The 26,865-nt window shown below is 45.1% G+C and overlaps 2 protein-coding genes across 4 annotated transcripts; one reads left to right on the top strand and one right to left on the bottom strand.

The window, feature by feature from the left end:
• Positions 1-52: 52 nt before the first annotated feature.
• Positions 53-25,963, top strand: TXNL4B (thioredoxin like 4B). Of its 3 annotated transcripts, none has more exons than XM_015558817.1 (5): positions 53-319; positions 2,505-2,671; positions 4,014-4,165; positions 24,378-24,486; positions 25,286-25,963. In XM_015558817.1, the coding sequence occupies exons 2-5, from the start codon at positions 2,540-2,542 to the stop codon at positions 25,412-25,414; spliced, it is 522 nt and encodes a 173-aa protein (XP_015414303.1). In that variant the 5' UTR covers positions 53-319; positions 2,505-2,539; the 3' UTR covers positions 25,415-25,963. The 3 variants fall into 3 exon arrangements, with proteins under 3 accessions (XP_015414303.1, XP_006755873.1, XP_015414304.1); XM_015558818.1 differs by lacking the exon at positions 53-319 and adding an exon at positions 339-631; XM_006755810.2 differs by lacking the exons at positions 24,378-24,486; positions 25,286-25,963 and adding an exon at positions 5,578-6,055.
• On the bottom strand, positions 8,033-12,590 carry HP (haptoglobin). The gene is made up of 5 exons (XM_006755811.2): positions 12,495-12,590; positions 11,017-11,099; positions 10,616-10,717; positions 9,860-9,934; positions 8,033-8,938 (listed from the first exon to the last, which is right to left on the bottom strand). Exons 1-5 carry the CDS (start codon positions 12,497-12,499, stop codon positions 8,160-8,162), a joined length of 1,044 nt encoding a protein of 347 aa, XP_006755874.1. The 5' UTR covers positions 12,500-12,590; the 3' UTR covers positions 8,033-8,159.
• Positions 25,964-26,865: the final 902 nt, after the last annotated feature.

The raw sequence follows: 26,865 nt of genomic DNA, 5'->3' as shown, positions 1-26,865 counted from the left end.
AGAGGCCGGGCATGTTTAGTAAGGGCGGAAGTGACTCCACGGCTTCCGGTCAGAGCCGGTCAAGTAGACGGCGACTAGAACCACCGGTTTCTTGGGCTACGCTGGTTCATCTACTGCGCCTGTGCGTTTTCCTCTTCCGTTTCCGTTTCCTGAAGTGGATCGCCCAGGGTTGCTAGGCAACAGCCCCGGGTGGCTTTGCCTTAGGGTCCCTGAGCGCTTCCGGCCGCAGAAAGGAGCCGCCGGGGTCCAGACCTGGGAAAAGAGGCCGCGTCGCCGCCGGCAGTCCTGAAGTTCGAGGGAGGAAACTTGTACAAACAAAGTAAGTGTCGTCTTCCCTACCGCGGACATCATTAAAGTTTAACCAGGGACTCCTGTGTTTTTCAAGAGTGAACTGTATTTTCCACACCCGGCGGGGAATCCGGGTGCCCGGCGGCCGACTTAAGTCGTACGCGAAGTTTCCACCGCGCGGGCCGGAGGCGCCCCACCCCGGCCTCGTTCCAGGGTCAGCGGTGCGGACTGTTTGGGGAGGGGAAAGACGCGCACCCGACGTAAAGAAAGCTCCCCTGTCTGTCCGCTCGCAGCGGTCGCCGCTGGTGGCGTGGGGGTTATTCCTTCCCACTTGCTTCTGTTGGTAAGTTCGGGTGATGGTGAGGTTTTGTACCGAGACTGTGGAGTGTGGTAGCGCACTGTCTCGTAACTTTTCTTTATCATGAGAACTTCGCAGTACCCGCGATGTGCATCTCTAACAGTACGTGGTGGCTTTCACGGTACATTGCAGAACTGTACTGTCTTTCCTTCGCCAGTGCCCTCTTAAGTTGCCATGTAAGCTAGTTCCAGGGTTTTGCCCCTGTCAGTGGGACGAGTATCCTTTGCGTGTAAATCTTTGTGCGTATGTCTGTTTCCTATGGTTCAGCTTTTTCTCAAGGAGCGTGTCGCCTCTCTGCGCTCCAGCAGGGACTGTGAGTGCCTGCCCTTCATTCACACGCTTTCCATTTTTGTTTAACCTTTACCAATTTAGATGGCTTTTTAAAAATATATCTTTTAATTTGCTTTCCTTTGCGCTTACTGTAGTGTATTTATGGTTCATTTGTTCTTGTTCTTTTGTGACCTCTCTTTTGGCATCCTTTACTGTGGGCATTTTCTTAGGTTATTGTCTCAGTTTCTCTCTCCTTCCAACATTTATCCATTCTTTCCTCTCCACCCCCTTTTGACAGCTCTGCCCGCCCCCTCTCTTCTTCCTCTTTATCAGGAACATACAGGGGTTGCTGTTTGCTTAAATTCTAGCGGTGGGACAGGTTCATCTTCTCTTTGACGTTCCCTTTCATCAGTAATTTGTTCTACCACTCACATTTGATGAAGTCCCTCCTGGCCGTCAGCTTCCCTATTTAGAACAATTTCATTTCCTATATGAAATTTTATTAATTCATATCTTAAAATGTGGCTTGTCACACACACACACACACACACAAATAAACAGAAAAAGAAAGCCTCCCTTCTCGTAGCATTAGCCAACTTTGGAACTGAATTTAAAGTACCGAGTATATCAGTGGGTCTCTTGGATGGATGCAGAAATAAAGCTCCTTGACCCGAGACTTTCTTGATCATAAAAATGGGAACTTACTATATGTAGTAGAAGGAACACTAGAGTACAGATTTGGTGGCCTGGCTTCCAGTCCTAATTTTTGTAGCTAGAAGTGTAACTATAAGCAAACTAGTATGTAAAATGAGGGGTTTGGACTAGGCAGAGGGAGAGCAGTAGCTGAATCTCCTAACTGCAGGCTGACCTCCTGCACAGCTACCTTCTCCACCACACAATTCCGGTCACTCCTCCCTTCCATGACTCCTCCAGGTGTAGGGGTGGGAACAGCACCCCGCTGTTACTCACCCCAGAGTATAGCACTGTACCCTATTCTTTTCCTATATCCTGCCTTCATGGGAGTCCCCCAATTGCCAAATTTGAGGGTGTCATCTTTTTTTCACATGAAATACTGACTGGCGAATGCCCATTGGTATTTCTAGTGAATGCGTAATAAAACTCTGGAAAGTACATGAGAAGCTAATGGAAGTAGCTACCTGGTGTGTGGGGAGAAATGGGGCAGCAGGACTAGGCCAGTGAGGGGAGGGAAAAGGAGGGAGGGAGATTTTTCACCCTATTCCTTTCTATATTCTTGCTTTTTAACTGGTAGACTTATTTGTCACCAGATTGTGCATTGGTTGTGTTCGTTTTACTTTTCTGATTCTGTGTTGTGATACTGTGTTCCGCTGGGGAAAAAACATGCATACGGTGTGTCCCCAAGACATGTAACACTGTAATAGTGGTACACTATAACAGCTGATGGCTCAACTTTGAAAATGAAGTGTATTGTAAGAAACGCTGCCTTTATAATTATTCAAAGTGTGTGTACATTTTGGGGGGACTATATTACCTACTCCAAGAATTAATTTTTTAAAAAATGAGGACTCATGCCCTTAATCTGCCTTTAAACATTGCAACTTTATTTCAGGACTGACAGTGAGGGATTCATTGGATTATTTCAAGATGAGCTTTCTGTTGCCCAAGCTGACTAGCAAAACAGAAGTCGACGAGGCAATAAAGAGCACTGCAGAGAAGGTGTTGGTTCTCAGGTTTGGGAGAGACGAGGATCCTGTCTGTCTGCAACTAGATGACATTGTAAGTAAATATTTAAAATAATTTTTTTTAATCTGTACATTCTTACTTCAACATCTGCCAGGTGCATGCAGGAACGCAGGCAGGGTCTGGGATAGAGCTGTTCAGTTGTTAGTATGCTTTCCTAAGAGCTGAGCCCCTAAACCTGTGATTGTGCCGAATCTGTGCTGGGTGTCCTTCCCCTCTAGCAGCTGTCCAAGCTCCACTTCACCAACAAGGCAGTGAGAGACCCGAAACATTATGAACAAGCACCTGTGACCATTATCTCACAACACTGGCTTCATTACGACTACTGTTCCCAAGGGGAGAAATGAATGCCAGAGAGGCCAAGTGACGTCCCACAGGCACAGAACCACGAAATTGCAGAGCTGGGGTTTGAACTCTGTTTTCTCTGCCTGCAAATCTGCTTTACTAGTGTGCTGCTCCAGCATGCGCCCGATGATGATCTCTGACTTCACCACCCGTCTTCACACTCCGGTGAATAGGAAGGGCAGTTTGGGACAGAATAGGTTTATTCTTGTGTCTGTTTATTATGGAGAGAGACTCACTCCAGAACTAAGACCTCTGTTCTATTGCTGATGTCACTGTTGTGTCACTATTTTGTTTATTATGGAGAGAGACCTACCCCACTATTTCTATTGCTGACATCACTCTATGGATGGAGTGTAAGAATCCTCATTATCGCGATTAAATATGAGTATGTGATGTGTTACTCTGTGGGGTAAGGGCCAGAGGATTATACCTCAGCTGTAGGGAGGAAGGACTACCACTGGAGGTCAAGAGCACAGACTCTGAAGCCAAGCTCCCTCTGTTCAAATCCACACCTGACTAACTGCCTACTAGCTGTGTGTCCAGGGGCAGATTACCTCCCTAGGCCTCAGTTTCCTCACCTATGAAATGGGGACTGTTAGAGTGCGTACCTCATAGGAACGTTGTAGGTTTAAATGAGTTAAAAGTGGAAAGCAGTTAGGGTAGCACATAATAGTGCCATGTAAGTGTGTGCTTTTTATATATATAACTATCATTTATGTGGAGATTATAAAGAAAAACATTTGGGGGAATTTCGATGTCTGTAGTACATGTTTATGAGTTGTTGTGTTTTTGCTTTAAGTGAGCATGGATTTTATAAATCCATGAAAAGTTCATAAAAACTTTACAATCAAAAGTAGAACAAAAATGAAGGAATATATTCACATATGAATGATAAAGTTACACTGTCTAATGTGGAACTCAAACAGGCTGGATTCTTGGCCCAGGAATTTTTTAAAACAGAATATTCTATTAAAACGTTTTGTAGCAGAAACAGTGGTTTCATGTTGCAACCTACATCTCTCCTCATTTGCAGCTTTCCAAGACCTCTTCTGACCTGAGTAAAATGGCTGCTATATATCTGGTGGATGTGGACCAAACTCCAGTCTATACACACTATTTCGACATCAGTTACATTCCATCCACTGTGTTTTTCTTCAATGGGCAGCATATGAAAGTGGATTATGGGTAAGTTAGGCTGACATGAAGCTATAACAGTCTAAGTTTCCTTTTCAGCAGTTCGGTAACTTACCTATTTGCTTGCAGTGTTGGCTAGGTGAGTCTTTTATTGATACTGTCTCTTCAACAGATACTCTAATTTTTTTATGTGCAACTTGGTGCAAAATGAGTATTCTGGCATGATTGGCAAATTTTAATTTTCTACTTAAGTATGAAAGAATAGTACAGGCTGTGAAGCACTAATCATCCTTCAGCCTTGAAAATATCAAACCACTTTCTTACAAGTTCCCCAGGGATTTCATTTAAAACAAAATATGTCACTGTTAAACTTTTGGGACTGATAGTTTGCATTTATAAAAGAAGTACTCCTTTCAGCAAACTAAGACATGCTCCTCTCTTGCCAAGTTTCCTGTCTTCTGCCAGGAAAGAAGTTGTTCTTTTGTTGGAAGTTATTCTTCAACAAAGCCTGTCAAGTATAAGTAACATGAAGTCTTCTGTAATGCCTTCTGCCCAATAAGCATCCCAGTATTTAATATTTATATTGAAAATATCCATAATTTTTATTTTTTCTTAATGTGGTTGAGATATCCTCTTGTCTAGATCTATGTACCTGCTTTGTCATTATTAATTTGAAAGGTGTAAAATGTTATGTGTATTTGAAGAAAATTCTGAAAGTGGGCAAAATTGGCTCCAGAGATACTTATTTCATCATTGTTTAGGAAGCAAAATATTTAGAATTTAGATGTCCACAAAGGGATACTAGATACCAATTTACTCTGATGTTGTAGATGCATGGTTAACTTTGAACAAAACATATGTTTTTTAAAAACCACATTGCAAAATAGAACGTGTGATATAATTCCCATTACTGTGAAAAAAATGCACATAGAGACACATGTACGTACATATGATTGGAGGGATATATACCAAAATGTGGCAACTTTTTTTGTCTTGAAAAATTTCTGCAATGAACATACTTGATGTTCAAAATAGTGAAGAAAAAAAAGGAAGAAGGAAGGAAATTAATACCCACTACTCAGAAATGGAAGTGACTGGAACTTGGAGACCACAACTAGGGCTTTGCACAGTGCCTAGCCAAACACAACAACAATGAAACAAACTATGCCCACACCAGTACTCAGGGAATTGTACTTGAGAATGAGTTGAGAAATGGTTAAAATACATTTTGAGCAGAAGCTTTCCATATGATAGAGCTTACATGTTATTCCATGCCCACAGCTCTGGTTTTAGTCGTATATCAAATGGGCCCTGTAATTGCAAATGGAAAAATCATTGTTGGGCCTTATGGCTAAAGTCTCCCTTACAGGAAGAGCTACTGTTCGTTTTGTTTACCCTGAAGGTCTTCAGCAAGTAAATATTCAAAGTTCTGAGCCAGGTTGTTTCTCTTCTGTGCTACCTAGGTCTCCAGATCACACTAAATTTGTGGGAAGTTTCAAAACCAAACAAGACTTCATAGATTTGATTGAAGTAATTTATCGAGGAGCAATGAGGGGAAAACTTATTGTCCAAAGTCCAATTGATCCCAAGAATATTCCCAAATATGACCTTCTCTATCAAGACATTTAGCACATTAACTACCGTCAAAGCTGAAGAGAAAGGCCCATCTCGAAACGGTACGCGAAGGCAGCTGTGCTGTTTCCCGGATCCTTCGGAAAGGTGCTCAGCGCCCCGGGGGAGAGAGGTTTGACTTGTATAGAAAATACTAGCCTGAGTGGAAGACCCACGGGACTGTGATGACCTGGGGAGCCTAAGTGTTCATTCCCCACAAACCTCAGAGCAATCAAGTCAACTGTGGTCAATTTCCCTGCATGATTTGTTTGACTTTTCTTTATATTGTGCTTTTCTTTATCTCTTAACATAATACAGAATTTTCCTAAACATTGGCTAGTACAATTTGATTTAACTATATTTATTTGACACACAAGTAAAATGGAAAGAGCAAAAATACTTATTTTCTACTCTATATGTACATACACACACCTCTTTCTCACCCTCAACCTTGCCCATTCCTCCACTCACATATTTCTATTACTCATGCTCTCTGATCTCCAGTCCTAATTATCCCAGTTTCTCTTGGAATGAATAATTCTCCACTGATAGCAGGCAAGTTTGTTTTATTTTGGAGCCTTCCTGGTTCACACTTCGAAAACAGTGTCTTGGTTTGCAAATGTACTAGCCTTTGTGCTATTAAATTACCCAGGAAGTGAGACTTGAACCTTTACCATCCAGCACCCAATTTGAGCTAAACAAAGAATTAACTACCCTTAGCAAGTAGGAACAGAGCTCTCCCAGAGTCAGAGTTCCACCTCTTCCTGAGACAAAACTGCTTCAGGGGCTCATGACTAGAAAGAGAGAGAGAATCAGAATTGTTAGAAAGCATAGGGGCTGCTTTTCCCACTTGGAGGAAACCTCTCTACAGGAGTCTGCATTCTTGTAGTATGTAGCTTGTTAATACTAATAAAGGAAGAGAGCCAGAGGGAAGCCAGACAGTGGAAGCATGGTCATCTGGGCAGCTTTGCCAGGAAACTACAGGTTCACGCTCCCCAGGGAACCACCATGCCATTCCCTGCAGATCACGGGAAAGGATCAAACAAAAGGGGAGGTGGACAGACAAAGCGGGAGATGGGCGCCTGTGCAGTGAAGTCGGTGATGTAGGGGAGGTGCTTATCTGTCAGTCTAGCCTGGGGAGCAATGGATTGGCTAGGAGGGTGGAGCCACCACAAGTGCACAAAATTTTGGGAGGTTAAAATCCCCAAAGAGTTCCTCCTCTCTTGCTCTTGCTTGCTTGCTCTCTTGCTCCATGACCCAGGCTTGCCCGTGCCTTCGCCTGTTCGCTCTCCATTGCTCTGGCCTTAAGCCGCTGAGTGGCCTCTGGCTATGCAGATTCGCACACAGTGGACTACAGCCAGGACCACAAGCTAAGCAAGCCGGATGCTGGACTGGACTTTAATATGGAGCAGGAACTCTGGTCAGTGGCCTTCATTCTGGCCCCGCTGAAGACAAGATTGGATTTCTTCCACGGCGAGACGGACAGAAATAGGACCTTGGAGGAGAGCCCCCTTAATTTTACATCATTAATACAGCTTTCCAGGAAACCTCATTCTCTCGCAGGGACCTCAGGAAATTTTTTTCTCACAGCACCCCAAGTACTCCACTTCCACCGGTAATAAACACAAGCCATCCGAGTTTTCCATTTCACAAAGAAATGCTCTTCAGGGATTCCCAGAAGAGAGATTCCAGAACCCTTTCAGACAGGAAGCTCTTTTTCTAACTGAACTCTTCGGCTATAAACCTTTAGTACATCGCCCAGCCAGCATGGCTCAGTGGTTGAACGTCGACTAGGAGATAACAGTTCGATTCTTGGTCACAACAAATAAACAAGTTTCGGGCCAATCCCCAGTGCGGGCACGCAGGAGGCAGCCGATAAATGATTATCTCTCATCATTGATGATTCTGTCTCTCCCTTCCTCTCTGAAATCAATAAAAATAGTTTTTTTAAAAATAAGGATGCAGCAAGGAGCTCAGCGTTTGTATTCAGACAGACTTAGATTTAGGGTTCGGCCTTGCTGCGTAACCTTAAGCAAATTACATAACTTCTCAGAGTCTGTGTTCCCTGTCTGTAAAACAAGGGTAATGATGACCTTTCTGAGAGCTGCCTCAGTAGGCACTCAGTGAGTGTGACCAGCAGTGAGACAGTTTGTATCACCATAGGGCTTTCCAGTCGGCCTGCAGTGTTTGCTGACACAATCCCAGTACACGCTGCGCCACTTGGCTGCTGCTGTACCATAAAGGAAAGGATAAAAAGGTCCAAGCCCCCCGGCCCCCCAAAAAGAAAAAAAAAAAAAAACACAGAAATGAGTGAAAAGAAAGCTCTTTATTGTTTGCCTTAGACATGCAGGTCTGGAGCCCATCGGTTTCACACCAGCTTTTGTCCCTCCACCCCCATCCAGTTCCCCTCTTCCAGAGTGAAATCTAGCACACGTTAGTTGTCGGCCGTGGTTTTCCGAATCCAGTCCAGGATGGAGTGCACCTTCACATACACACCGTACTCGGCCACGCTACAGCTCTTATCAAAGCTCAGGATCCCCGCCGCGTACCAGGTGTCGTCATCAGTGTCATGGACAGCAAAGGCGCTGCCAGCATCCCCGAAGCAGGTGTCCTCCTGGTACTTGGACAGGCCAGCGCAGAAGGTGTGCTCGTTCAGTATGGGCTGCACCCCCACAGGGCTCTTGAGCTCCTTCTTTTCGGGCACCGTGCTGTTTTCATAGTGCCGCACACAGCTGTCCTGGTCAGCCACAGGCAGCATGACGTACTTCAGGAGCTGGGTGAAGTTAAAGTTGGCGTTTCGTCCCCAGCCAGACACATAACCCATGCGATTCACTTCCGCATAATCTTTGGAAGGGAGGCAGATGGGCATTATTTTCTCACCCACGGGCACCTTCTGTTTGAGTTTAATGAGCCCGATGTCGACCTCGAGGTAGTTAGGGTGGAGAATCACCTTCTCAACCTCCACAAGTTGCTGCTTCCCCAGATAGAGTCTTAAAGTGGGGGCAATATCTTTTGCCTTTGCGTTTTCCTCATGACCCAGGAAGAGGTTCTTAGCCGTGGTCAGCAGCCATTGCTCGCTGATGAGCGTGGCCCCCGTGGTGAGGTTATGATGCGAAATCATCTTGGCCTGCCAGGGAAAGCTATCTTTGGCATCCACCGAGCCACCCAGGATCCGCTGGACCTGATCTACCGGGTTCTTGGGCTTCCCGCACACTGTCAAGGAGAGCAAGGAAATCATGAGAAACGCGAGGATCTCCCCATCTGGGAGGGGGAAAGCTTCGGCTGTCACTGCGGTCTACAGGATCATTGTTCATCTCTTCCGGCCAGGAGTGTTTACACGCTTTGCTTTACCATCTGTCCTCTTGTTTCCAGTGTTTACCGTCAGTTGTTTCTATCGCTAAGGCAGAGCTCCATTACTGCTTTCCTAACTCACCAAAGAAACAACGCTGAGATTGAGAAACCCTGGCTGATGAGCTGTATGTGTATTCAACAGTTTGTCACAAGGACATGTCCACCATTCCTTGAAATTCATTATAACTCATTCTCTCTGAATAAAGAGGGATCTATAGTAGCATTGGCCAGAACTCACATACTGCGATTAATACAAGGCAGGTTAGCAGTTCCACACCACTAATAGCAGAAGAGGGCAGGCAAAACCCTCCTGTTCCAAGAGGGGAAAAGAGCAATAGCTCTTCCTAATGACAAGAAACAGAATCCCTATCCATCCAGCTTTCTGTCATCGTTCCCTGGATTGGGGTTAGTTACGTCCTCCCTGATAGTTCTTCCTAGAGCTGGCTTTACCCTGGGACCCTGGCTCTCTGGGTGGGTTGTCTGTACACTTAGGGTCTCCAGATCCCCTGGGGGCAGTGTATACAGTGGGTTCCGTCAATGCCCTGCAGGCCTGAATAAGCAGGAACCTTCGTGAACTTTTTAAAGGAATCATCACCTAACTGCTCAGTTCCCTGCCAGCCATTTGTGGTTCTCCCTGGTCCCAGGTCTTGGCTTTCGTATGCTCAGGAGAAGCCACACAGGAGGGGCATGTGCCTCTAGGACATTCCGACCAATATCCCTGCCCAAGCATTGAACCCTCAACGGCCTATCCTTGGTCTGCTTCCCAGGCTCTCGGCTGCCTACCTGCTTCACACTCAGGAAGCTGCTCTCCAATGGCCTTGTTTGTCCACTTCTTCTCACTGTTCAAGGTGTACACTCCTGCAACAAAAGGAAAGAGATGAGCCAAAGGAGAAACTCAGTCTGGACCTAGTGCAGGAGAGAAGGTATTTAAAGAAAAAAATTAGAAAAGGAGAAGGAAGGTGAGGGAGGGGCAGGGAAGAGAGGAAGGGAGGATCACTGTCCTAGAAGCCTAGACCAGGACAGAACCGTGGTCATGGTGGTCATGGTGAAGCCATGCAGGGTGGGATCAGGGTCCAAATCCTGCCTCTACCTCTTGCAGGCTACCTGACCTCTCTGTGCCTCAGTTTCCTCATCAGCAAGTAATAATAATAGTATCTTTGTAGAGGGGTGTTATGAAGACTAAGTGAGCAAATGAATGTAAAGCACTTACAACAGTGCCAGGAAGGTAAGGACTTCCAATGTCATCACCATCACCATTGTTGGTTCTTTTGCCGCACCCTTTGCCAGATCTAGATGTAGCTCTCACTCTGAGATGGGTAGGCTATGAGGCATCCCCTCCCCTTAACAAAAGACAAAGCTTGCCGCTGAGCAAAGTTAATTAGCCCAAAAGGCCACAGCACTGGGAACAAACCCCCTCATTAGAATCTGCATCTCCTGGCTCTGAGGATAACCCATGAATTTCCTAGCCAGTCACCCGACTCCACTCATCATGGAAATGCCAGGATGAGGAGGGCACAGGGACGCTTGTCCAGGTCTCACCATCGCCCTCAGTGCGCAGCCTGTAGTAGGTCTTACACTGGTAGCGAACCGAGTGCTCCACGTAGCCATTTGCAACCTCCGGGGCCTTTGGGCAGCTGTCATCTGCAAAGGAAAACAGGAAGAGGAGGTTAATATTCAGAAATGGCTCTCAGAGACCCATGAAAAGTCAGATGAGAGGAAGCTGCTCTGTACGTCAACCTTCCTCCATCCCAAGTGGAAGCCATGCAGTGGGCAGTCTTTCCTTATTTCTGGCTGGCTCCCGAGGTTTTAACAGTAGTGAAAGGCCAGCGAGTAGGATGAGAAGAGGGTATTTGGGTCTCCTGAAGAAAGGGTGCAGATCACACAGGGTCAGCCACAACAGGCACTGGGGTGCACAGCGTCTGCCCCACCCAAAGACCTACCTGCATTTTCTGGGTTCTCGTTGACCGTGTCCACTGCAAAAAGCTGCCCCCAGAGCAGGAGGGTGACGACAGTTCCCAGGGCGCTGCAGAGAGAAGACAGGAAGGAGTGCAAAGCTGCTCTCCCTGCTTCACCCTTTCACCCCACACACACACCTCCCTCCCTTTAGGCAGCCAGGAAATAAAATAGCCACGTGCAAGCACTGGGACCCACCAAATGCATCCTTTACAGCTTCCCAGTACACCCAGGCCCAGCAAGCTCTCTGCTGCTGGGAATTCTCCATAAGCCTCAGACAGGAACCACCAAGATAGGGAGGCACACAGGTGTGTGGGCCTCAATTTCAGAAGCATTAATCTAGTAATACATGGGCTCTCCCGCAAGGAGAGGCTTCCCTTGGGCACCTCTGGAGTGCCAGGCTACGAGCCCACTCAGATAAAATGTGGACTGCGGAGCCGGGAACGTGGGGATTGACTGTGCTAGTCTCTCCACTTTTCAAAATTCCCCATAAGGAAAGGTTTTTAAATATTTCATTTAAAATACTTATATAGTGTGTGTCTTATTTTGTGATCATTTGTCTTCGTGAAATGGTATATCAAACCCCAAAATGCCAGCAGGTTCCCTGGAGGATAACTGGCTCCCTGACAGCATGAGTGGACACGGGCATCAATGCACAGGCCACACCTGCCAGTTACCCATCTCACTGACAGATGTCAGCTCCTCGGGGATTGCTTGCTTAAGTTTCTAGTATGGCTACTTCAACATTTCCAAAGTCTTTTTATTTTTATAAAATCGAAGTGCCTTAATTGTGTCGTCCAAATATGCCACTATTGGTCTTATTACACATTTTTTAAAGGAAAAAAAAATCTAAGAAATACATTGAAAATCCCAGCTACTGCCATCTCCTACAAAGATGAAAATTTCACAACCTCTGCCCTAGGTGGTTTTTCTCAGTGGTTAGAGCATTGCCTGTGAACTGAAGGGTCTCAGGTTTGATTCCGGTCGAGGACACGTACCTCTGTTGCAGGCTTAATCCCTGGCCCCAGTTGGGGCACATGCAGGAGGCAACCAATCGATGTGTGTCTCTCACATTGATGTTTCTCTCTCTCTCTGTGTCTCCCCCTTCCTTTCATTCTCTCTAATAAAAAAAAAATCAATGGAAGAAATAGCCTCAGGTGAGGATTAACCAAAAAAAACACAACTTTACAACCTCAAGGAAAAAAAGATATTTCTTAAAGTAAGTCACGTCTCCTGAGAAAGACGGCAGTATCAGAAGGCATTGCCTCTTACGGGTGCAGAAAAGCAGAGGACTTAACACACTGCGCCCTTCAGTTCACTATAATTTAGCCCATTTACCCCATTTCTTCATTGTATTTTTACATCTGTTCTGTAGGCTTGTCATGCAGCTAAGAGAGGTATGCGAAGGAGGATGAGATGAGGAACAAGAGAAAGGGAAGGAAAGTGGGCAGAGTTGTGGACTCACCGCATCTTTGGTTGGTCCTGCCTCTGGAAGAGCAGTGCTGTGGGGTGCAGCGGCTGGTGCTTTTAAGCCTGTAATATCTCACCCACCCCTTTCCGATGTTGTAACCCTGTGTCTACACAAGTTTGACCTTGTTAAGGGCACTGGCATTTTCCAGTAACAGAGCCACAAACATCCCCGTTAAGAGTGGAGCTCTTGCCTCACGCTTGAGTTTTCCCTGGTGTTCTTTTACAAACCCAGAGACACCTGGCCCCATCGTGACCCCAGGTAGCTAGCTGCCAGAGAGTTTCCCGAAAACGGCCCCTGGGCGGGCTGGGGAAACAATCGATCTGAACCTCCTTGTTTTGGAGGGTAAAAGCACTGAAAAAAGCCCTTCTTTGGGGTTACTTCAAACCCCTCTGAACACTCCTGCAACCCAGCTGAAATGGGGCTCTAATAAAGAGCATTTCCTTTCAAGTATTTCCCCCATCCTGTGTTGACATCTTCCTGTTGCTTCAAAGCTCTCCATCCTGAAATCAGTACAGTGTATGTATTGTCTTCTCTGATTGCTGTTTGCAAGAAAGCACACAAAATAGTTAACACAGTAGTGTGGACGGGCACATACCATACTCAACAGTAGTGGTTCTCATGGTTTTATGGACCAGTAATTAAGACATAAACAGATGAGAAGGTGTATATGCTTCAGCCAGATGTTTGCACCTGCTTATCCCAATTACTATTCAACTGAAATTAATAGCAACTCAATAAAAGATTGCTTTATTCAGTAAAAATAGGTAAGCGGGCCCTGGTTAGGTTGCTCAGTTGGTTGGAGCATAGTTCCATACATCAAAAGGTTGCAGGTTCAATTCCTGATCAGGGCACATACCTAGGTTGCAGGTTCGATCCCCAGTTGGGGGGCATAGGGAAAGCGAGCAATGGATGTCTCTGTCTCACAATGGTATTTCTCTCTTTCTCTCCCTTTCTCTCTCTTGAAAAATCAATGAAAACATATCTCAGATGAGGGTTGAGGGGGTTGGGGTAAGTGGTTCTTAAATTAGGATGTACAAAAGAATCACTTTGGGATATTCATGGTGACACTGAGGTAATATCAAAATAATTAGAAATAGCCCTAGTTGGTTTGGCTCAGTGGATAGAGCGTTGGCCTGCGGACTGAAGGGTCCCGGGTTTGATTCCAGTCAAGGGCACATGCCTGGGTTTTGGGCTCGATCCCCAGTAGGGGGTATGCAGGATGATTCTCATCATTGATGTTTCTATCTCTCTCCCTCTCCCTTCCTCTCTGAAATCAATAAAAATATATTTTAAAAATAATAATTAGAAACCTCACAAAAGTCCATTAATAAAGGAATGTGTAAATCAGTGGTTCTCAACCTTCCTAATGCCACGACCCTTTAATACAGATCCTTATGTTGTGGTGACCCCCGACCATAAAATTATTTTCATTGCTACTTCATAACTGTAATTTTGCTACTGTCATGAATCGTAATGTAAATATCTGATATGCAGGATGTATTTTCATTGTTACAAATTGAACATAATTAAAGCATAGTGATTAATCACAAAAACAATATGTAATTATATATGTGTTTTCCGATGGTCATTCGACTCCCAAAGGGGTTGTGACCCACAGGTTGAGAACTGCTGGTGTAAATTATGGGTGGTATATTCCTATAATGGAATATTATACAGCCATGAAAAATGAATGAACTATGAAAAGAACCTGGATAATCTCATCAACATAATTTTTAAAGAATACTGCAGATTTCAGAAGATATTCAGAATGACTCCACTGTTGCAGAGCTCAGAGTCAAACAAAATTTGGCAATGGATTATTAGCTATGACACCAAAATTGCATACAACAAAAGGGAAAAAAAGGAAAAAGAAAAAAGTTGAGTTCATCAAAATTAAAAACTTTGGTGCATCAAAGTACAATATCAGGAAAGTAAAAAGACAATCTGTGAATGGGAGAAAATATTTGCAAACCATATATCTGATATGGATTATATAAAGGATTCCTACAATAACAACAAAACAACCCAATTAAAACATGGGCAAATGATTTGAATAGACATTTCGCCAAAGAAGATATACAAATGGCCAATGAGCACGTGAAAAGATGCTCAACATCACTGGATGATGTCATTAAGGAAATGCAAATAAAAGCCACAATGAGACACCACTTCACACCTACTAGATATAAGTGTTGGCAAAAAATGGAAAAAGTGGAATTCTGATACACCATTTTAAAATGGTGTAGTTTCTGTGGAAAACAGTTAAATAGTTCCTCAAAACTCTAAACATAGCCCAGCCAGCATGGCTCAGTGGTTGAGGGTCAACCTATGAACCAGGAGGTTGTGGTTCAATTCCTGGTCCTACAGGTTGTGGGCTTGAACCCCAGTGTGGGGCAAGCAGGAGGCAGCCCATCAATGATTCTCTCTCATCATTGATGTTCTTTTTTTAAAATCTTTATTGTTGAAAGTATTACGTATGTCCCTTTTTTTCCCCATCAATCCCCTCCAGCCTACCCCAGACCCTCACCACCCCACTGTCTGCATCCATGGGATATGCATTTGTACTCCAGTCCTTCACTACCCTATTACCTGTGTCCATGGGTAATGCATATATGAATACAATGTCTTGAGTTGATTACCTCCCACCCAACCACCCTCCCCGCCTTCCCTCCGAGATTCCACACTCTGTTCCATGCTCATTGATGTTTCCATTTCTCCCTCTCCCTTCCTCTCTGAGATCAATAAAAATACATTTAAAAAAAAAACTGCACATAGAATTGCCATACAATCCAGCAATTCTACTTCTGTGGATATACCCAAAATAATTGAAAACAGAGACTCAAACAGACCATTGTACACCAATGTTCATTGTGGCATGATTCATAATAGCCAAAAGGTAGAAAAAAATCCAAGTGTTCTTCAACAAATGAATGGATATACAAAATGTGTCATATACATACAATGGAATATTAGTCATCTATAAAAAGCAATGTAGCCCAGTGCAAAGGCTTAGTGGTTGAGCGTCAACATATGACCCAGGAGGTCATGGTTTGATTTCCGGTCAGGGCACATGCCCAGGTTGTAGGCTTGGTCCCCATTGGGGGGCATGCAGAAGGTAGCCGACCAATTATTCTCTCTCATCATTGGTGTTTAATATCTCTTGCTTACCATTCCTATTTCTGAAATCAATCCTATATAATAAAAGGGTAATATGCAAATCGACTGAACAGCAGAACGACCAGTCGCTATGACGCGCACTGACCACCAAGGGGCAGACGCTCAACACGGGAGCTTCCCCCTGGTGGTCAGTGCACTCCCACAGGGGGAGCGCCGCTCAGCCACAAGCCAGGCTAATGGCTGACAAACACAGGGGCAGTGGCAGGAGCCTGTCCCGCCTTCGCGGTGGTGCTAAGGATGTTCCCCAAGGGCTCCTGGACTGCAAAAGGGCACAGGCCAGACCCCACTTCCACCCCTGAGAGCACAAATTTCGTGCACTGGGCCTGTAGTAAAAATATATTTTTTTAAAAATAAAAAGGAATGCAGTTCTGATGCATGCTACCACATGAATAAACCTTGAAAACATTATGCCAAGTGAAAGAAGAAACTACACACAAAAAGACAAATATTGTATGATTCCATTTGTATGAAATATCTAGAAAAGGCAAATTCATAGAGACACAAGGTAGATAGGATAGGAGGCTACGAGGGGCTGGAGGGAGGAAGGAAAAGGGAATTCTTGCTTAATAGGTACAAAGTGTCTGTTTGGGCTGATGAAAGGGGTTTGCAAACAGTGGCCATGGTTGCACAACATTGTGAATGTAATTAATGCCACTGAATTATACACTTAAGCATTGTTAAGTCAGGAATTTTATGTTCTGTGTATTTTATCACAATAAAAAAATTCAAGAAATAAAACAGTAAGTAAACTTTCTTACTTGCGGCCAAATTTTTCTTTTTTTAAAGAAAGTAAAGCTAAGCAATGCATTGTATAGGCATATTTTTTAAATTTTAATGAAATGGAAAACAAAATATAATATGTTACCTCTCATGGGCGGCAGGAGGAAGGCACAGGAGAATAGCACATAAGTCATTATAAATATAGATGATTTTGCTAACGATCCAGCTTTTAAGTGGGGTGATAGTTTCATGAATGTACATTATGTTAGTGTGCCTATTCTTAAAGATATATATCATATCTCTCACACATATATTTATAGAGTTAACATTTTAAAATATGAAGGGGGAGAATCACCTGACGGGGAAAGTCCAGCCTCTTTTGCAGAGATGTGATACCGTAGGTCTGAACAGGGTCTGAGAATCTCCACTTTAAATGGCCACAACTCTCCCCATTCCTGTACGCAGTGTGACTGCAGCTCTTCCAGCCAAAGTGGAGCCCATTTCCACCCCTTGAGTCTGGGTTTGGCTGTGTGACGACATTGGCCAATGGAACAGTGGCCAACAGAAAGCAGGAACTTGAAACGTGCTAGTAAATCCGGGCTTGCCTCCTATTGCACCTGGAATCTGGGGCTGCCATACGGGTGAGCCCAAGCTATCCCTCCATTGCTGGAGGGTGAGAGGTCACACAGAAGGGAGCCCAGGCATCCCTGCCCCCTCAACCCAGCCTGGCCCAGGCCAAAATGACCCCAGCCCAGCCCAGCCCAGATTGCTGACCCACAGAACCACAAGCTAAATAAAAGGCGCTGTTGTTGGCCATTAAGCTTTGGGAAGGCTTCAGCAGCAAATGTGAACGGATACAGCCAGGATGTGGGACATGAAATCGGAGCTACTCTGGCTGAATCTGGGGTGAAGGGTTAGCATTTTGCTCCGTAGGCTCCTTACATCTTCTGTGGCAGCTTATGCTCACCAGCTCTTTGCCTCTCAGTTTCCTTCCCGAAAGGAGGCTGCAGCCCTGCATTTTCCAAGGCCCTTTCCTCAAGAACACACACCATAGGCTGGGAAGGATTCACACTGAATCTGCAACACTTCCCTCCGGTGGCGTCCTCACCTCCTCCCTCTCCCCCCTCCCACCCCGTCAGTACAGCACCTCTCCTCGCAGAAATCCGGGGACTTCAGTCTCTAACAACCCTCTGTCTAGTGTCTTGCAAATGTCACCGCCCTAGGCTTGTTCCTCCTCTGCCTGGGTGCAGCTCTTATCCCACGGAGAGAAGAGAGGAGCTTTATTTCCATGGACCCCCTGGCAATGGGGACAACTCGAGTCCTATGACATGGAGGGCAGTGTTCTCTGTAGGCTGCCTCCTCGCTTATACAGAATGAAACCTTTCTCACCACCACATGGAATAACTGCTCACCCTCCAGGTGCATGAAAATTCACATTTCCTGCGTTTGTATTAGTAACTGAAATAAGGATTGTGAACTTGTCTATTTTTTTCTTTAAGTTCTGTTATTAGGTGCATACAAAGGTAGATTCATTATGTCTTCCTTTTAAACCGACTCGTTATCATTATGAAATGTCCTTATTTATATCTAGTAATTCTTCTTGCCATAAAGTCTCTCAGTCTGATATTACTTACAATATACCGACTTTCTTTTGGTTAGTGTTTTTGTGGCATATATTTTTATGTACATTTAATATAATTACAAGCAGAGTTGGTTTTAAATCTACCGTTGTGCTATTTGCTTTATGTTTAATCCATAAGTTCTTTTTTCTTTTCTTTCTCCTTTCCTGCCTTCTTTATTACTCAGGGTTTGTTTGTTTTTTTAATTCCCCTCTATTAGCTTATTTTGTTATATATTCTTATATTATTTTAATAGTTGTTACCCCAAATATTTCAAAATATGCATCCTTGACTTTTTATAATTTAAGTTCATGCCTTTGTCACTTCCCAAGTAATACAAGAACTTTGCAACAGTTTATCTTTTCCCATTCCTTATGTTATCTTTTTTTAGAATTTTTATGAGTTTATTTGAGCCAAACTGACAATATGTGCTGGGGAGCAAAATCTCAAGTGCTCTCCTCCTCTATGCAATTTTTTTCATGTGCTTTACATCTATTTATCCTAAGTCTCATCATATATTTTTAAACCAATTGCTAGCATGTGGGTATGAGATCCTTTGAAATTAAGTAAATAAGAGTCCAGGAGACAAATGCAGTGTTGTGGAAGCCTAAAGGAAGGGTCAAATGCAAGAGAATGTGCAGAAAGACAGAGTGCGGACGTCACTGAGTAACTGCACATGAAGGGGACAAAGGAAAGGCAAGGCTTGAGGATGACTCAGGTTTATCAGCTGGAGACTCGGGAGCAAACGGATGCAGGGGATAGGTCAGGAAAACTTGGACTGGGGGGTCAGGGTTTGGGTGGGAAGAGAAAAAACATTGACCCCTGGAAAGAGAGGCCCGGATTTGGAAACCATTTAAATGTAACACTTTTATTGGAAATTGTGTGAGGAATGAGTTTATTAGGGGACTAAATAGAGGGTGGGCAAAAGTAGGTTTACAGTTGTTCGTGGACAATAATACAATAATTAATAAATAGGAATACAAGAGTAAATTCTGTTTCATGTACTCTCAAGTCATGGGGACAGATGTAATTTATAGCCTGGGGAATGTAGTCAGTAATATTATATTAATTTTGGGTGGTGACAGGTGGTAACTAGATTTGCTGTGGTGATTGATCATTTTGCAACATTTACAAATGTCAAATCACTATGCTGTACACATGAAACTAATATAATATTGTATGTCAGTTGTGCTTCAATTAAAAATAAATAAATAGATAGCTTCTTGAAAGTAGCATCAACCTTGATACTTTATAAATGAGGAACTTACAAGCTTTTAAATCAAATAGTATCCTCAGATCAGCTTTCTAGCAGTAAAGACAGCCAGCCAGTGGCAAACCCACATGGCCCATTAAAATTTTAAATACAATCTGCCTTTCCCAGTAAGAAATTCATCAGAGATCAAAGGTGTGAAGATGTTAATATAAGTTTTAAAATTAAATCTGTATTCACAAGAATTCATATCTCAACCCTCCTCAGTTCTTCCACCTGCATTTTTGGGACAAACCTTCTTCTAGTTCCCGGGAAACCAGGTAGGGGGCCATGTTGGCATTTGCTTACTCATCTTTATCACTATACCCAGCAAAGCCTGGCACACACAGACGCTCAAGTCAGCTTGCTGACTTGAATGGATGATAGACATGGCCTCTGCCCGAAAAAACTCAGCGGTGAGGGAGAGATGAACATACAACAGGGTTCACTCCTGCCTGTCACCTCAGCTTCCAGCTGCAGTAAGATCAGGACCCCAGAGGCGTACAGGCTGTTGGTGGAACCAGCTCTACAAGTACCTTAGAGGAACAGGCGCTCACCTCACAATAATAGCAGCTAACACTGTGCGAGTTCCTACTAAGTGCCCGGCACTGTTATGTGTGCTTTCTGCATGTTTTTTCCTTTAATTATTCAACAGCCTGAAGCAGCAGATCCTTCTATTATCTAATAACCCTGTTTTCACAAATGGGCACAGAGAAGATAAGGAACTTGCTCAAGGTCATGTAGTTAAGTAGCAGAGGCTGGATTCCAACCCAGGCCAAGCCCTGGGCCGAGCTGGGGTGCTACCTCTCCTGCCTGATGAAAACGTTACGGGATTTCCAAGCCCCCCTCACATAATCAGCCCTGAGTTCTCACCATTAGAGATACCTCTAAGGCCATCAAAGTCCATTAAGAACCGTGTGTGTGTGTGTGTGTGTGTGTGTGTGTGTGTGTGTGTGTCCGTTAAAACCCTCACTCAGGCAGTGCTTCCAAGTAGAGAGGGCAAGGAGGGCCTAACGCAGGGGCACCGAGCTGGAGAGGCCTGATGCTGGGAAGTGGAGGCTCCTTCTGAGCGGGAGCCAACTCCCTCCCCTCAACTATCCCCCATCCCAACACTCCAGGGCCCCGATCCAGGCCCTGGGGGAGCGCCACAGCCGGGAAGCAGGGCTGTGGCTGAGAAATGCATTAGGAAATAGACCAAGGAAACTCCCTGACCAAGCATTTGGGAGCAGTGTTCCCTGGGAGCCAGCCAGGTTCTGGGAACAGTGGAGCCACCCACTCCGTCCCATGACAGATCTCTGGAGGGAGTGGTGTTAAACGGGTTTCTGCTTTTGAGCCATCAGGGATTTGAGTAATTATGGTCCCAGGAAATTGACATTAGTCCTGGCCACACAGAGCAGCTGTACCTGGCTGCGCCCCCAGCGACTCCCCTCTCTGCTAGGGAAGGACTGGGCTCCATCCACTGTTGTAGGTTGTGACCCAATAGATTATGGCCAATTGTGTTTGTATTTGTCTCTTTCTTTTTAATATATTTATTTTTATTTATTTCAGAGAGGAAGGGAGAGGGAGAGAGAGAAAGAAATATCAATGATAAGAATCATTGATTGGTTGCCTCCTACATGCGCCCTACTGGGAATCAAGCCCACAACCTGGGCATGTGCCCTGACCGGGAATCAAACAGTGACCTGGTTCATAGGTTGATGCTCAACCACTGAGCCACACCGGTAGGGCTGTATTTTCTCTTGTGAGGCACAGAGAGATGGTGAAAAAGTTATCTGCATCTCCCCACATAGCACAGCCAGTGGGAGGAAGTCAGATCTCAACAAGTGATTGTTGGAAGAGTGAGTGAAAGAACAAATGCATCGGAGTCAGCACTATTCTCTCTCTCTCTCTCTCGTGTGTGTGTGTGTGTGTGTGTGTGTACACATGTGTGCATTTATATATTTATATGTGCGTTTATTTTTTAATGGTAACATCAGTTGAAATTCTGACCCAACTACAGTTATTTCTTTTTTTTTTAATTTTTTTAAAATATATTTTATTGATTTTTTTACAAAGAGGAAGGGAGAGAGATAGAGAGCTAGAAACATCGACGAGAGAGAAACATCAATCAGCCGCCTCCTGCACATCTCCCACTGGGGATATGCCCGCAACCCAGGTACATGCCCTCGCCCGGAATCGAACCCGGGACCCTTCAGTCCGCAGTCCGACGCTCTATCCACTGAGCCAAACCGGTTTCGGCCACAGTGATTTCTTTTAGGTCCCCAGACTTGGGACCCACACCTTTTGCTTTATTGAGGTAGGAAGATGTCTAGATCTATTACAGACTCAAAATTCAACATCCAAGAGGATGGTCGAAGCTCAAAACACTGACCAGCTTCTCAGATTACCGAGGACTGAAATGGCAGCACCAAGATTGCACATCCTCCACCTGCTCTAGGCAGGCCGAGTTGGGTGCTGACCCAGGAAACGCTCTGACCCTCCAGGCCCACCAAGGCAGCCCTGGTGATTGACAGGCATAGGGGGTGCAGCCAGGTTGCCTTCACCTGCTGCAACTCCTTTTGTTTCCTGTGGGCCACTTTTCAAATGGAGTTTTCAACACCCAGGAAGCCTCCTCTTGGCTGGCAAGAATGCAAGGAGTTTGCATGTTTATTGTGTTACCTCTGCTAAAAGCCCTGCCCTTTGGAACTTCGCCCCTGTATTGCTGCCCAGGTCTTACATAAACCTGCCATGTGCCAACGCCAAGTCACTCCCCCCTGCTCCCCACACACACCTCTCAGCCCTGGCCCTGGTGTCCTCTTACCCGTGACCTCTACTTTATTTCCCATATTTATAACCACAGGTTCTTACAGCAATTTCCCGACTGCCAAGATTCATTCAACACCGCAGGGTAGGTAACACGATAGCCTGAGGACATTGTCAGGATGTGCTGCCAGAAATCTGCACCTGGAGGAAAGGGAAATCCTGAGAAATAGACTAACGTATCTTACAGGTCAATACAAGATATCTCAATGTGGCTTTTCTCATCAGCTAGAATTGAATGTGGCTAAATATGAGAGAAAGCCCCAATTAGCAGGGACTTAAGCACGTAAGATTTTATTTTCTCAAATAAAAGAGCTGGGCCCCGGCCGGTGTGGCTCAGTGATTGAGCCTTGACCCATGAACCAGGAGGTCATGGTTCAATTTCCAGTCAGGGCACATGCCTGGTTTGGGGGCTCAATCCCCAGTAGGGGATGTGCAGGAGGCAGCCAGAGATCCATGTTCTCTCGTTGATGTTTCTATCTCTCTAATCCTCTCCTTCCTGTCTCTCTAAAAACAATAAACACATAATTAAAAAGAAGAAAGAGGTGGGAAACAAGAAGTGGGGAAGTAAGCAAACAGACCTGGTATTGTCAATTCTATTAAGCTCTTTCCAGCTCTTGCCTTTAAGGTCTAATATGGCTGCCAGAGCGCCAGCCATCATACTCATGTCCCAGGCAGCGACTGACTTCCAGAAGAGGCACACAATACTTTCACATATATCTCATTGAGTAGATGTTTGGTATCCACATCCTATTACAATGGAGATCAGGAAATATAGTCTTTATTCTGAGAATTCGGAACGTAGAACTGTTTATAAGACAATTAATTGGCCTTATCTCTTCAGAGATGACTGTCCTAGATTTTAAAAGACTAAAGAGACATATAGGTGAGCCTTGATTGACTATAGAAGATATTTTGAGGGCAATAGGGAAAATTAGAATATGGACTGAATGTTAGATGATATTAGAGAATCATGGTTAATTTTATTAGATGTAATCATAAATTATGTTTTCATAGGAGCATATTTTTATTTTTAGAAAATGCAAGCTAAGAGTGAGGTGTCCCAAATCTACCACTTCCTTCAAAATGTTTTGTCAAAATTCTGCATATAAATAGGTAAAGATATTTATAAAGAAAACACGGAAAAGATATTTTTATTAGCTAGATAGTAAGAATTACTCATAGTAATTAGGTATAGTGGGTGGAAGGGGTATGGATATTTATTATACTACCCTTTCAACTTTTCTCTGTGTCTAAATTTCTTATAATAAAAAGTGGGGAGAGTAGTTCTGTTTGACCCGGCTGGTCCACAGTCTCATGTGTGGTTGGCTGACTCCTGGCGAAAGGGAATGATGTTCCTCTCAGCACTCCGCAGCCAGTCAGCTCAAAGGGTCTGCAGGTGGTGGGGTGCATCCCCCAGGCTTAGCCAGGGGGTCCTGGAGCTTGTGGAGATGGGGAGCGAGAAGACTGCATCTGGCCCTCAGCTTCTTGGAGGGTCTTCCCCATCACTCGGAAGGCAGCACGGCATCAAGGATCCACACAGCCCATCACCTATTTGAAATAACAACGTGACAGAAGATTAAAGATGAATCCAAGACAGGCCAATGCCTCAGTTACAGCCTCGTTAGGAGCCTCTGTCCTCCCTCCCCCGTTTCTGCCCATATCATCTTGGAGCAGGCACTCAACTTCGGTGTCCTCATCTGTAAAATGGAGATCGTAGTCATTGCCTCACCCACCTCCAGGGCTGTGTGAGGATCAAAGAAGTCGTGTGTGATTTGCTGTGAGCTAACAAATGTGCAAGATGATTAGGAAGATGACCTTGCTCGCCCCAGAACTACTTCATCCTGTTACGCGCTCATGCAGTTAACCCACAGACACCAGGACCAAAGGACATTTTTCAAAATTCTGCTTGTGGTGGTTTGGAAATAGCTCCACAAATTCTTTGACATTCCTTCCTTCAAAAATGGGGCCTAATTCCCCGCCCCTTGAGGGTGGCCTGGACTAAGTGATTTACTTCTAACATAGGGTTGCCAGATAAAATACACGATGCCCAAATGAAATTTAAATTTCAGAAAAACAACGAATAAATTTTCGTGTTAAGTATGCCCCAGTTACTCTGTGGGACATATTTGTACTAAAGGGTATGCATTGTTTAACTGGAATTCAGATTACCTGGGCATCCTGTTGTTTTTGTTTGCTTTACTAAAACTGGCAACCCTGTTCCAGTGAATAGAAGAATGAATGTGGCAAAAGTAACAATGTGTGACTTCTGAGCATAAAAGGCATTGCAGCTTTCACCTCCGTCCCTCTTAGATCACTCAGTCTGGGAGAAGCCGGATGCCGTGGTGTGAGGACACTCAGGCAGCCCATGGGGAGATCCACCGACACTTTGGCCAACAGCCAGCACCACCTCATGAGCCACGGAAGTGACCCATCTTACTAGTGGATCCTTCAGCCCCGGTTAGCCCTGGATGACTGCAGCCCCAGCCAGTGCCTTGGTTACCACCTCATGGGAGACCCGGAGCCAGAGCCCCCCAGTTAAGCTGCTCCTGAATTCCTGGCCCAAGGGCACCGTGTGGGATAATAAGTGACCGCGTCCAGCCTCTGGCTCAGCCCTGGTGGGCACTGTGGTTCCTACAGGATGGTCCCACTTGTAAGAAGCTCAGAGATTTGACCACTGGACGCTCCTCACCACCTCCTGTCAGACCACTCAAGGGCCCAGGGCAAGGTTCCATGGAAGCAAGTAATGGCACGCAGCACGAAGTCTCTCTGTAGGGAAAAGGAACTAATAGTGCTTTTCAGAGGCCCCGTGCGGCCCTTCCCTGCGTGAGAAGATAACTCAGGGCCTGCGCTCAGTTCTGCCGATTCCAAGCTGCCTGGTTTGGAGAAGCTGTTTAATTCCTCAAAGCTCTGGTTTTATCTATATATACAGGTGCAATAATACCTACTTGCAGGACTTTTGTGGGGATTTGGATATTAAAATAACATTTATTAGGAGGGTAGGATGGGCTAAGCACTATTGCACTTCATATATAATCTCCTAACAACCCACTGAGATGGGTAGTGTGCTTCTCCCCATTATACACAACAGGAAACTGAGGCATGCACACTTTACATGATTGCCATTGCCAGTAAGTACACATGTGCCCGGAACATAGGATGCATCCCTGTAAAAGTTACTGTTTAGATTTCTTTTACCCTCCAAACCACTGTTTTTCTAGGAGAGAAAATGGGCGTCAGCGGGGATTGGTAAATCTCCTAAGGCGACTCCAAGTCTGCACTCTCCCCCCACCCACGGTGAGTCATCCCTGGGGCCCTCCTGTCTGGGGGTGCAGAAGGGGGCTGGCTGAGATGGTCATTCTCCTGATATCCCTCCACCCATCGCCTTCCTCCTGCTGGTATGCTCAGCTCAGAGGAGTTAGGGAGTTATACGGCCACATAAAACATGCTGATTTCTGCCTCTCTGATCAATGAGATGCTGCCTGGCCCTCCTGGGTGGCAAGCCACCTGGAGCTGGAGAGCAGTCCTCTCCCAGATGGAGCTGGGCCATTTGCCACCGACAGCAGAGCCAGATGAACCCCATGTTCTGCACATGTGATTTTCCTGCCAAAATGGGCACTGGGCTATCTATCTAAGTCACACCCTGGGTGACACCCCCACCCCCATCTTCAAAGTAGCAACACTTTCGTTCTTTCTCGTGTCTCTTTCAAGGACCCTTTATTAGATTAGACCCACATGGATAATCTATCTTCAAGAGGGTTCCTGTCTTAAACCATTCGACAGCACAGTCCTGGGAATGTAGGTCCCAGGGGTTAGGGCAGGGCATCTGGGGACAGGAGGCATTTTAGAAGTTCTGCTCCCATGGCCTGGCATCAGATGGACGCAACTGTATCAGTGCCATATCCCGACCTCGATGGTTGCATTGTGGTTTGTAACAGAAGGTACTTGTTTGCAAAGAATCCACAGGGACATTGATGATGGTGGGGCATCAGGTCAGCAATTTACTCTCAGGTGACTTAGTATTAAAACAGTTCTTGGCACTGTTCTTGAAACATTTCTATATATGTGCATGCAGCTAGATTAAAAAAGTAGTAATGGATACGGATGTTCATATATACAAAGAAAAATGTTTAGAACTATCTAGAGATACCGAAGTTACCTCTGGGAAGTGGAATCATTTTGGGAAGGGGTGAAGAGGTAGACAGCTTTTACTTGGGGGCTGTATGATATAAATTTATTAATGAGTAGGTATTTTCATAATAAAATAAAAACCAGGAAAAAACCTTTGGAAGAAAAACAGCAGGAGACCGGCTCCCTGTTTCTTGGCAAAGAGTGAATGGGGAGAAGGAGGCCCAGGCTGAGGCCGAGATGAAAAGTTGAGGCAACAGGACACGTTATCGCTATTGCAGCTCCGTGCTTCTCCCCAAAGCTACCGAGAAATCAAAATAGTCTGTTCTGAGGCAAAGGGAACAAAGGTGATTTTCTGTTGGCTGAGAAGGCGTGCCAGGCACCACAGCACTTCCCAGGCGAGGCTCACACTTCTCTTGCCCGTGTGCTTCCCAGGACTGAGAAGATTGGTGTTTCTCTTTGTATTTAGTTAACAACTACACCTCTTCAGTCTCTCGTCTCACATCTTATGTGCCTGATGGCACCCACGTCACATGACACGTGACTTCTTGTGATGGGTTGAGCTGTGTGTTCCCAAATCGATGTGTTGAAATCCTAACTCCCAATACCGCAGAGTGTGCCCTTGCTTGGAGACAGGGTCATGAGCGAGGCAGTCAAGTTAAAATGAGGTCAC

Source organism: Myotis davidii, unplaced genomic scaffold (assembly GCF_000327345.1).
Source record: "Myotis davidii unplaced genomic scaffold, ASM32734v1 scaffold453, whole genome shotgun sequence".
NCBI lineage: Eukaryota > Metazoa > Chordata > Mammalia > Chiroptera > Vespertilionidae > Myotis > Myotis davidii.
This window is presented reverse-complemented; position numbering and strand designations above follow the sequence as displayed.

Coding starts and splice junctions, on each gene's coding strand:
- TXNL4B (XM_015558817.1), top strand. CDS start 2,540: ATGAGCTTTCTGTTGCCCAAGCTGACTAGCAAAACAGAAGTCGACGAG. Junction 2,672..4,013: donor GTCTGCAACTAGATGACATT/GTAAGTAAATAT, acceptor CCTCATTTGCAG/CTTTCCAAGACCTCTTCTGA. Junction 4,166..24,377: donor CATATGAAAGTGGATTATGG/GTAAGTTAGGCT, acceptor CGTCCCTCTTAG/ATCACTCAGTCTGGGAGAAG.
- HP (XM_006755811.2), bottom strand. Junction 9,935..10,615: donor GCTGCGCACTGAGGGCGATG/GTGAGACCTGGA, acceptor CTTTTGTTGCAG/GAGTGTACACCTTGAACAGT. Junction 8,939..9,859: donor GCTTCCTGAGTGTGAAGCAG/GTAGGCAGCCGA, acceptor TCTCCTTGACAG/TGTGCGGGAAGCCCAAGAAC.